This window comes from Marmota marmota, unplaced genomic scaffold (assembly GCF_001458135.2).
Source record: "Marmota marmota marmota unplaced genomic scaffold, marMar, whole genome shotgun sequence".
In the NCBI taxonomy this organism is placed as follows: Eukaryota; Metazoa; Chordata; class Mammalia; order Rodentia; family Sciuridae; genus Marmota; species Marmota marmota.
Genome location: NW_025999968.1, coordinates 43,019,551 through 43,031,024, shown reverse-complemented (window position 1 = coordinate 43,031,024; position 11,474 = coordinate 43,019,551). Strand labels below are relative to the sequence as shown.

The 11,474-nt window shown below is 32.5% G+C and overlaps 1 protein-coding gene across 3 annotated transcripts in view; it reads right to left on the bottom strand.

The window, feature by feature from the left end:
- Positions 1-11,474, bottom strand: part of Ncam2 (neural cell adhesion molecule 2) — a 479,693-nt gene that overhangs the window by 205,416 nt on the left and 262,803 nt on the right. For all 3 annotated transcript variants that reach the window (XM_048803529.1, XM_015478659.2, XM_048803530.1), the window contains one exon: positions 6,701-6,838. In XM_048803529.1, coding sequence (XP_048659486.1) covers positions 6,701-6,838 — 138 coding nt within the window. The remainder of the gene's footprint in view (positions 1-6,700; positions 6,839-11,474) is intronic.

Here is an 11,474-nt window from a genome sequence, read left to right as displayed (position 1 = left end):
TCTATATATATATATATATATATGCAGACATTGTACTACAAGATATCACAAGGGGAAATTTTGAAATAAGGCAAGAAAAATTAATAATTGCTTGCTAAAACTGATGCTTGGACTAAGTCCTATAGAGCAATTAGACTGGTCAAAAAGAAAAAGGAAAAAAGAAAAGAGAGGAAGAGAGAGATATTTAGTAAAAGAGAGAGAGGCAGAGATGAGGCAGAGAAAGAGATATATAGAGAGACTGTGTCTGCACGAAGGATAAGAATGTTTAAAAGACCATCCAGTAACAGGAACAAGTATTATGCACAATTCGATGGTTATAAATATTTTTTCTGATTTCAATTAAATATTCTCTGATTCTTAAATATCTTCACTCTTCTTAGCATTCATATTGTTATAATTTGGAAATGAGATACAGGAGCTTTGAGAGGTCAAAGCTCCTGTATTAATACAGAAATGTTCAGAGCTAACATTATTAGATTGTGAGAGCTGCAACCTAACCACTTCATCCTCCTTTTAATGGACTGACTCAGTGGTAACCATAGGTAAGTGAAGTGTAGCTGGAGGAGGTGAGTCACTAGGGGTGTGCCCTAGAAGAGGACATATTTGCTATGTTCCCAGTCACTCGCCAAACTCCTTCCAGCTTCCTGACCCCACCATGAACTGAGCAGCTTTTATCCACTGGATCCTTGCCCCATGATGTGCCATCTCATGTCACGCTCAGAGCTATGAAACTGGCTGTCTATATACTGAGACCTCTAAAATAATGAACCCTAAATAAACTTACCCTCCTCTAAATTGTTCTTGATGGGTATTTCGGTCCTGGTGATGCAAAAGCTGACTAGAACACATACTATGGGTACTTACATTGTTACTGAAAGCTATAAAATGTGACAAAACAAAAAACTAAAGGGAACAGATACTCATCATAACAACTTTGAATGTGAATATTATTGATGCTGCTTCCCAAGCTGTCCTTTACTGCAGCACACTTTCAGGATTAGGACTCATGAATGTCTCTCCAAAGTAATGTAGACATTGATTGTTCCAAATGTCATTCATCTCCACAATGTCAGATCCTATCTTAATGGTCCCTTTACTTTAGTGATTGATTCTACAAAATGATAAAAATTTGCTTTATTGAAGTATCTTGTGGTCTCTCTGGATTTTCTTGAAGCTTCTGTTGTTGTTATCATTGTTGTTTTTCCCGTAGATGACAGGGTTCAATTTTGTAATTATCAGCCAAATATTTGATAAGAAAACAACAAACACTAATCCCTATAGGACCAGCAGAAGAATGCCGTCTGGAAGACAGCTGAATTTAGAGAGGGAATCTGATTCAAATGTGAGACAATGCTACCTCCTCTTTTCATTAGTGAATAAAACATTATGTTGAAAATGGATACATGCATTTCTATAGCCATTCTAATACATTAGGCCTCTTTAAAATGTATTAAAAACCTGAATAAAAGGAGACATGGAGAAAAGATTAAGGACTATATGTTATCTCCTCAGATCAATCATTAATGTGGAGGAGAAAATCCACAAAAGTTGACTTAGATAGAGGATCTCTCCCCCCTGCCCCTCTGTCTCCTCATCTAATGTATATAAAATGACAGTTGCTAAAATGAGGATTAAATAAGAGTTAAGGTGAATATATATTTTTATATCTTTAAATTCCCAGACTAATACATCAAATTTAATGGAATCACTTTCAACATTAGTGGCATTACAGCAGAAATATATTTGATAAAATATATAAAGTGTGGTTTTCACAAATGCTCACTTATTTATCTTTTTGTAAATTATATTTTGTATTTTACATGTTATTATATGGATTACCCTCATAAGTTACAGTCATTAAAATTATTCAAAATCACTAGTTGTCTGCATGTTGGAATCAATTATATTATTAATATGCACAGGGTGAGCTGTCTTTTATGCTCACTATTCTTTATGTTATTCCACATTGTGCACAACTTAAAAGGAATTACAAACTAACTTTTCATTTATTATAAAAAGAAAAATACTTTTCTTCATTACATTGACATTGAAATGATTAAAAATGGGTAGGAATATAAAAATCACTTCCAGAGATCATTGAAATATCAAAATGCAGTACACAGTCAAACACACACTTGCACAAATATCTCTGCCCATTATCATCCACTATTGATTTTCATGTTCAAGGGAAGGCCAAAGACACAATTGCTTTAAAATTATACAAGTAGGAGTTTTTCATTCAACCTCAAATTTCCTGCCTACATGACCCCAAACTTGAACTAGAGGTTATTAGAGCATTCTTTAGAAATTTACAAAAGATTTAGAAAATAATTAATCATTATGCCTGAGAAGAACATTTTATAAAAATAACCCTCTATTGACTTTATTTGAAATTTAAATTATTTCCAGTTCTTTCATGTGTATGAACCTTTAATGAGTCACTATGGAGTCTAGAAATCAGATGATGGGTGATGTACCTGATAAAAGCTAGAGAGATGATATTGACCTCTTTTAAAATAGTATATCCATGATTTGTGCATAAGTGGGCATGTTTGTGTCTATATAATTTACCTAATATACTTAAAAGAGTTCATGAATTCATACTAAATTTGGCCAGACAATTCAACAAATCTCTCTGTTAATCTGCTTTTGAAAGATTTCAAATAGTGGCTCAAGAGTCAAACCTTACATGATAGTAAAATGAAGTCACTCACTGATAGGCTAGAGAAAAAGTTTTAGGCAGGGTATAAAGTTAAAATTTTAATTGGTGATACCATAAAAACTGATATAATCACATAAAAACATAGGAAATACTTGGGAAATATCATTGGAAAATTAATATTTGCCAGATGAGAGAATCCAGCTGATTATAAATAGAGTGATAAAGTCATGTAACAAGATTTCTCTAAATTATTGACCAAAGCCAACTGTGAATCTATCTACAGCCTCACCCATTTTCTGCTCATTTCTTCCAGACTCAAAATAAAAGGTATCTTACTTCTATATTTTCATTTTTCATTATATGTTAGTGTATATTTATACTTCAAGTCATTATAATCTGAATTTTACACAGGTTACTTAAGTGATACAGTTCAACCTTAATGTCTCTTGTAAGCTCATAATTATCCAATTCAGAATATAGCAAGGTTCATACCATATCAAATTTCTGCTAGTATTTGCTACTCTGGAAGCTCAAATTCACATTACAAATCCTGAAATTATCTGTAATTCCTTTTACCTGTGTGTACCGGTATGCCATGATGATTTTGCTTCAAACATGACCTAACTATATAGCTGTCCTTTCATTTCCTTGTTCTTTCTACCTGTCTCCATCCTTCTGTCAACTTTCTTACTCTCTTGCCAGCCTGCTTACTTCTCAATGTCAGCTCAAATTTGTTTTACAGACCAGGCTTTTAATGACACATCCATAGTTCTCCATGCTCTGTCTCCACCTGCTTTAGTATATGGTCCACTAAAACTACACATATTATACTCACATATATCCATCTTTCCCATAAATAATAAGGGGCTTCAGTGAAGGTGATTATTTTAAGTTGTTGAGATCAGTTCTAAACAACCTGATGAAACTGATGCTATGGTAGGTCTGTTAGTATTACAAGTATAACATAGTGTGAAATATAGCCAAAATTCTGTATGTACCTATTGAATAAATTTATGAAAGCAATATAAAACAATTTTGAAATGTCAGTAAACAATATTAAGTTAAATTTCTAAAGTTTTAATAAGTTGGTACAAAAGACATGATAAAGGGTCAACATCAGGGGAAAGTGAGAGTATAACTGTCTAGGAAAACTTACTGAAGTAATTTTAGGTGAGACAATGTTTAAGTTAATTGTATAAGGAAGAAACAATCCACTGGCATTACATGTGTATAACTTCATAAAATTACAAACAATGTTAAGATAACAGTATTTATAAATATGATTTATTTGATACTCAGGTCTGCAACTGCAGGTCAGCTGTGACTCTGTTTCTTATGTTTACAATCTGGTGTCCAGGATAAAATGTCCCTATTTAAGTCATGTAGTTTCATGGCAGAAGAGAAGAGCAAGAGAGTCTGAAGAAAACATGAAGTGTCATGAAATCTGAGTTAAGCCACTCTTCATGTTATACTTGCTTAACTGCCATTGGTCAGACCAAGCCACACAATCAGTTAGGAGGGAACGCATGGAACTCCCATTAGAAGATATTCAATCTTCTTCAAGGGACATGGAGAATTTTTGTGAAAAATTTTACATAGGAACTGAGGAATACAGTAAGAAAATCATAGAGTCAAGACAAAAATAGGATCTACAACATTTAGTAATGTTAGTACTGCAGATGCTATGTAATATCTGTTAGATCTAGCAAGGATATCATTTAGCTAACTGCATTTTACAAAAGATTCTGAATTGAAAGGATGGAACATGAGAGGAAAATGTGAAAAGGTCAGACAAAGAAATTAAGAACAGATCTTGCAGAGTCAAGATTTGTCAAGGAAGCAGAGTATATAGTCACAGTTGTTTTGAGCATTTGGTCAAGAGGTCAATACACTTGAGGGGGAAGGAGAGTATTGGAAGAGTACCAGGATAATGCCAAATATGTAAAGATAAAATTAGTATCAATTTAGTGAGAAAGCTTGGAATATGAATTGAGGGGAAAGTCACAGAACAAGAGTCAAATTTTATAGTTGAAGAAAGATAAACTAACACCAAAAAAGTAGTACATTTTACTTATTTATATATTTTGTATTTCAAACTTTACACTGAAAAATCCTCAAGAGGTTTCATGAAAGAAAAATAAGGAAAAACTTTCTGAGTACCCCAATATTTAAAAGGAGTCACTAAGCAGGACAGGAGTCCCTTAGACTGGAACACAATAATTTTCCTGTGGAATCAAGAGGAAATGAGAGAGAAAAGCAGAGTTGTCTTACTGGCATTCATTAATGTGCCTTTGACAGTGTTCCAATGCATCATCCAGGGGGCATCAGCTAATGGTGAATTTTTTTTCTAATGGTAAATTTTGTGAAAACTATTGTTTTTAAGAAAAGAGTTATAAGGATGCTATTGTGTAATAGTTTTTGTCCAAGAGAAAATGTAACTAATTGGCAATGTTTCAGCAAAGAAGGTTAGATTAGAATCTGTGGTTGATTCTGTTAAAATCAGATGAAGAACTGCATTTGGAGGATCAGATGGACAGATAAAAAAATCACATTATCAATATGACTTTTTCAAGTGGCACAAGAAAAGGCATTCCAGCATTTATCTTATAGATTCTAAAGTGTATATATATATATATATATATATATATATATATATATATATATATATAGAATTAAATAGTCCAGTTTGAACACAGAACCATGGTGGACTAGAAGATTCAAACATGTGTTATTCAGATACACACTGGTACCCAGATACTCATTCCATGAAAATGAATAAAATCACAAGCATACAAACACTCACAGATTAAAGTAGGAAAACAGGTGAGAACACACAATAAATGTATTAAAGTTTTCTAGAAATCATAATATATGAAAGAATAATAAGGAATTAGTGTACTATGCCTGCCACATGACATTTCTTTCTAAATATCATACTCAAATTAATGTTTCAGTAGAAAATCTACATATAAACAGTTACAAATACATGTGTGTATGTAATCACAAATCACAATCATGTTATGGTAAATACTTACGACATATTACTTCTTATGAACTTAGCATATTTAAAAAAAACTTCACATATATTAATTTATATTATAATCTTCAAGCTGACAGGAGAATATTGAGTACAAAGACTTGCCCATCATGAAATACTCTTACATAACTTTCCTTTTAGGAACCAAAGTATACTGCATAGTTGAATGGATAAGCTAAACAGCTACTATATGTTACCTTTTCTTATTATATATAATAAATATAATAGGAAATGTATATAGAAAATATATAGAGAAAAAAATACAGATACAGACAGATGCATTCATTTTAAAACTTATCCTCTGTACACTGAAAACCTCCTCCTGCACCTTAAGTAAATTCTCCACTGACTATGTCAACCTTAGTATTACTGGGCTCTGCATTCCTAAAAAGGCCTCAGAAAAGCTAGATCTTCTCTAAATCTTGGTTTCATATGGCTAAAGTATAGGTTGTTCATGACAGAATATTTAAAGAAGGGGTCAACCACATAAGATTTTCTATACCTCAAAGTCATTTTGATTTTGTCTAAAAGGTATTACGAAGCACTGAAAAATTACTATGATTGAAAGGAATAAAGTGAGAGAAGAATGCTCAAAGGAGAAGATAACTTCCTGATTTTATAAACTAGCTATTAATGTCCATTAATATTGAAAAGTAACCTTATGAATTCAATTAAAGTCAAATAAGCTAATATCAACAATAAGTAATTCATCTAACCGCAAAGTAAAATCTGATACTTTGCTTCATTTGACAAAATTTTTTGAAAAACTACAAACATTGACAAAAGACAATTAAAGACTCTGAAAAGTTATGTCAGGGTGAGAGCATTAATAACTCAGAGACACTGTTCTTAATACTTTTATATAACAGATGTTACCAGAGAGGTGGGGGGATTTCTTCTTGACATGGAAGATATTTACTAAGGGACAAGGTGAGTTTTGAGTTTAATAAGTGTATTGTTAAAATGAACAACAGAATATGTACAAATTATTTACTGCTTACCATTAACAATAACGATGATATCACGGAAGTCAATTTCTCCCCTGGCTTCCACTCTTCCTTCACATCTATATATACCTTCATCACTTTTATTGATGTTGAGAATCTGCAGATTATTGTTAGCTAACATGGCAAAACGACCTGGAGAGTAAGCAAAGGGGAGGAAATGACATCAGTAATTGAAGGCTGAGTCCAGTATGCTCAAAATTGCTAAGAGTTAAAATATGGCACTTGTCTGACACTATCAAACTTTTCATCAACAAACAAATTCAAATTTGAAAGTAAAATGTAATTTCATAACTTCAATTTTTCCACTCTACACTGACATGTTATACCTTTTTTTTTTCCTGAAATACATTCAAGACTTCATATCCACATAAAATGGTTAGGTTATTATTTTCTCGTTGGTGCTTTGAATGCAGAAATGACATAAAAAAAGAAAAATGCAAGGAGATTAGATATTGTAGCCTTGAAAACTTTTGACTGCAAATATGTAGCAACTTGTGTATAGAAAATGGAGGAAATTTTATTGAACATCCTTTCTCAACAATAATTAAATTAATAATTCTACATATCCTGAGGAGGCAGCTAAGTGATATAATAATGTTCAAATCACATAAAGTATATAAAAAATACTTGTAACATAAATTTATTTAAGTTTTTTTTAGGGAAACACAAGGTAATCTTCTTTAGGAATTAATAGATTTGCTTTTAATATTTTTTAAGATTCTATTTTATGTGTGTACACATGAATATATGCAAAAATAATCTGACATACAGCATGCATTAACTGATAGCTTAGAATAACATTTTATAGCAATCTGAGATGCCAAACAGCATCTCTGCTTGACATTATTTTCTAAGTCTAGTCTCATTTATAATGATCACAATTTTGTTGCAGTGCTAAAACCTATTCCCTTCTTATCTTGTAAAGAATTATCTTACATCTAGTCATTTTAAAACACGTTGTACAGGAAATATCATAAATTTTAATTAATGCATCCATATTTATTGTTAAACTTCTTTTTTGGCCTTGGATATAGTATATATAGTATTAAAGATACATTGGTTACTGAGATTCAGTCTTTTATCTACTTTGAATATTTTGACCAAGTAGAATTGCCATTATTTTAGGGTACCAGTACCTAGGATGTTTACAGTCTGGAGATTGCTTTTGTAATGCTGTTCAATTTTACTGCTTTTCCTCTATCTGCTGGTATGATAGAGATTGATATGTTATGATATGATAGGGACATCTCAAAACCCATTTGTGAAAAAGGTAGAGAGCTTCATCACCTGGATTGCTTACTAGATTCACTTTGTAGAATCTTGCTGCTACTCCTGCTGCCAACTGGACATGCTGTGAGTAAGAAATAGTCTGCTATGGTAATAGGCCATTCAGATTTTGGGTTTAGTTTGCCAGAGCAATTCCTTGGTAAGATGGGAGAAAGTTTAAGCTGGGAATCACAGAGGGATTCATCAGGCAATAGACAGCCTTAAAGCAGGCAGAAAAGTGGTTAACTCTCTGATAGGGAGTGGAACTCTGTAGATTCAGAGGCTGCCACAGAATGAAAATACCGATTACAAAGCCCAGACACATGACTTTCATCCCAGGATTTAAAAGCTTTTCCCTAATGTCTATGTCTTCTTTTGGTTGACTCTAAGAAGAGAGATAAAAATGTTTATGTAAACCTTTCCCTAAAAAATAAATCACAGACTTGAACTTTTGCCACCAAAGGAAAGACTGGGAAGTAAGAAAGGTAATCTGTTAGAAGTTTCAAAGTTTAACACATAAGAAGTTCTGGAGTAACTCAGAATTCATAAAATTTATGAAATTTCAAAAACAATTATTTTTTTTTATCAAATTTTGTGGTTGGAAGTTAGAAAAATATATTTTAATAATGTTCAGAATTAGGAAGGATGTTCTTGATCATACATAGATCATTGCAATATTATATTTTAACTTGCTAAAATATGTTCCTCTTTTACCTCTATACTCTCTAGTTATTATGTGTTATTTGAATTAAGAAAAAAGAGTAAGGGTGAGTATTATTTTAATAAGGAAGGCAGTGTTTATATAAAAAAGAATTAGAATCACATAATACTCATATTTAATGGCAAACGTGTTTCTTCTAATTGGAAAATTTTAGTCCCAAATGGCCTTTTTAATCCATTACTTTTACTAACTCTAAAAACTTTAGGAAAACAATAATTACCTGGTAAAGCTAAACACTATTATACATGCTTATGTCTACAAATTTTTTTTCAACACTGAAAAAAGTTATGTGAAGATTGTGTCAAATTCCAAATATATTTTCAAAGCCTCATGATGGTTCTTGGTAAACTAGAGAAGCAATTCATTACCCTTATGTGTTTCCAGAAAATATCTAAAGAAAGCAATGCTTCAGTCACCCCCCTAACTATAGGTTTTAGAAATATTCACTATTACCAATTATGTTTTTATCAGTTACATAGAAACTCAATTTTAATTATCAATGTGAGAAAGATAAATTGAATAAGAAAATACCCAACAAATTTTCTGCTTTATACTTCTTTAAACAAGTTATTTCTAAAGCCTTTCTTTCTTACTAAATCTTATTCTATGCCTACTCAATGGTTTGTCTCATCTATCCTTATGACCAATCATCATATATATTTTGATGACTTACAGATTTTCTTCAGATTAAAATGTTTCTGTCTTCCATAACTATCTTTTTTTTGGGCGGAGGGGGGCGGGGGGAGGGATTGTTCATGAAATTAAGCCCAGGGGTGATTAGCAAACTGAGCCACATCCCCAACCCTTCTTATCTTTTATTTTGAGAAAGGGTCTCACTAAACTGCATAGGGCCTTTCTAAGCTGCTGAAGCTGACCTCAAACTTGTGATCCTCCTGTCTCAGCCTCCCCAGCTGCTAGGATTACAGGCCTTTACAAACTCTATCCATCCAGATGTACTACTCAGAATGGTTATAAGTACAACAATCAGCATATCTGACATTTAGCTTAGCATCTGTGCCTGCTTTTCTATGTCTTCACATGTCTTTACAATTCTTTATAGGAAACTAGTTGCTCAAGATAAATTCCATAAGTTATAGAACACTTTGTTCAAGGAAAATTCCAAGTTACCCTTGACATATCCTTAACTCTGCATAATCAAAAATACTCTATATCCTATTATTTATGTCTTTAGTCCAAAATCTTGCTTTCCCTTGGCAATTATTTCATTTAATTCTGAGCTGATCTCAGGGCCTGGAATTTTTTCCTTGAATCCCATCCAACTGAAACACTAATATCCTTTTCAAATACACATTAGATCATGTCATTGCCTTCATTAAAACACTTCAGTTATTTCCCCTTTGAATAAATTCCAAACTCCTTAGCAGTGATGTCAAAACCATATTGACCAGACTTGGCATTCCTCTCTACCTTTTTTCTTATTAGTCCTTGATTAACAAATACTTGTTAGAGTCTGTAAACAAGTCAGGATGGCGCCTGGCATTTTGCCAGAGAAATGTTAAGGTCTGTAAACAAGTCTGGATGGCGCCTGGCATTTTGCCAGAGGGAGTGGTTAAGTAATGCCAGAGAGCCATTAAGTGTGGAGATTCCTTATTGTTTGACTGATGTATCTAGTTTATGTTAATTAGATAAGCTGTGTGGAATGTATATATACCGCTCCTGTCCTACAATAAACGGCTCCCACTCCTGCTGTATCAATGTACACAAGTTGCTCGTCACCCCCCGGTTATTTTGCTGCAGCCAGACTGAGGCAAATACTGGTTTTAATTATCTACTTGTGCAAATATTCAACTTGTACTTTTTCAAAAGTTCTAGTTATAATAAACTATACCAGTGTCTGAAGTATGTCATCCATGTTGTTTTCACCTCTGGGCTATTGCACATGGTGTTCTCTGTTTATTAAATTCTCATCACCTAAGTGCTATTTATATTTAAAGGTAAATATTTTTCTCCTTGCAAACATCTTTGACACCTTTCTTTTCCCTAACTCTTTCAGTGTTCTTTTTTTTTCTCTGTTACCACTTTCCTTCCCAAAAACACAATATACTATTTTTCACTGATTTATCTATTTACCCCTTTGAAGACTATTAGTATTTGAAGGGAGTGAACTTTTTTTATCTTGTTTACTATGAATCAATGCATCTAGAACTCAAGCAGGAATACACAGGGTAATCCATAACTGTTAAATGAATCTTTTATACCAGAAGTAGATTAATATTTTAATGAAGAATATGAGTCTATTAATTATTTGTGATACAGAAAGAATACTTTAACCAAAGACTTTTCAAAGTTTATAAGATCATTTTCACACTGGCCTGTGTTCAATGAGCATATGTATCTCTCTCCTTCTGGGTGACAATAAAAGTCAGGTTATTCAACTTTTATAACAAAATGTCACTCTTTGTTCTTACATGCTTTTCTTATTTAGCATATATATCTCCCTTCAATGAGTAACATGGACAAACTCCATTCAAATTATTCTTCAAAAGTCCTGATTCGGATTATCTACCACATAGCTACTATAAAAGCATAAGGGATAAATTGAACATTTCCAAACCATGTACTGTCTGATCTCCTACATATAAACTTTACTATCTATCACATTAAAGATATGGAAAGGGAAGTATTTAAAAAAATACTCAATTTTTTTTAAATCTAGACAAATTATGTTCAGTGTTATAAACCTAATCATATCCCAGTAGCTATAAAATGAAAGGGACTAAATAAGGTAATTTTAGTCACTTTTTTGCTACTGTGACCAAT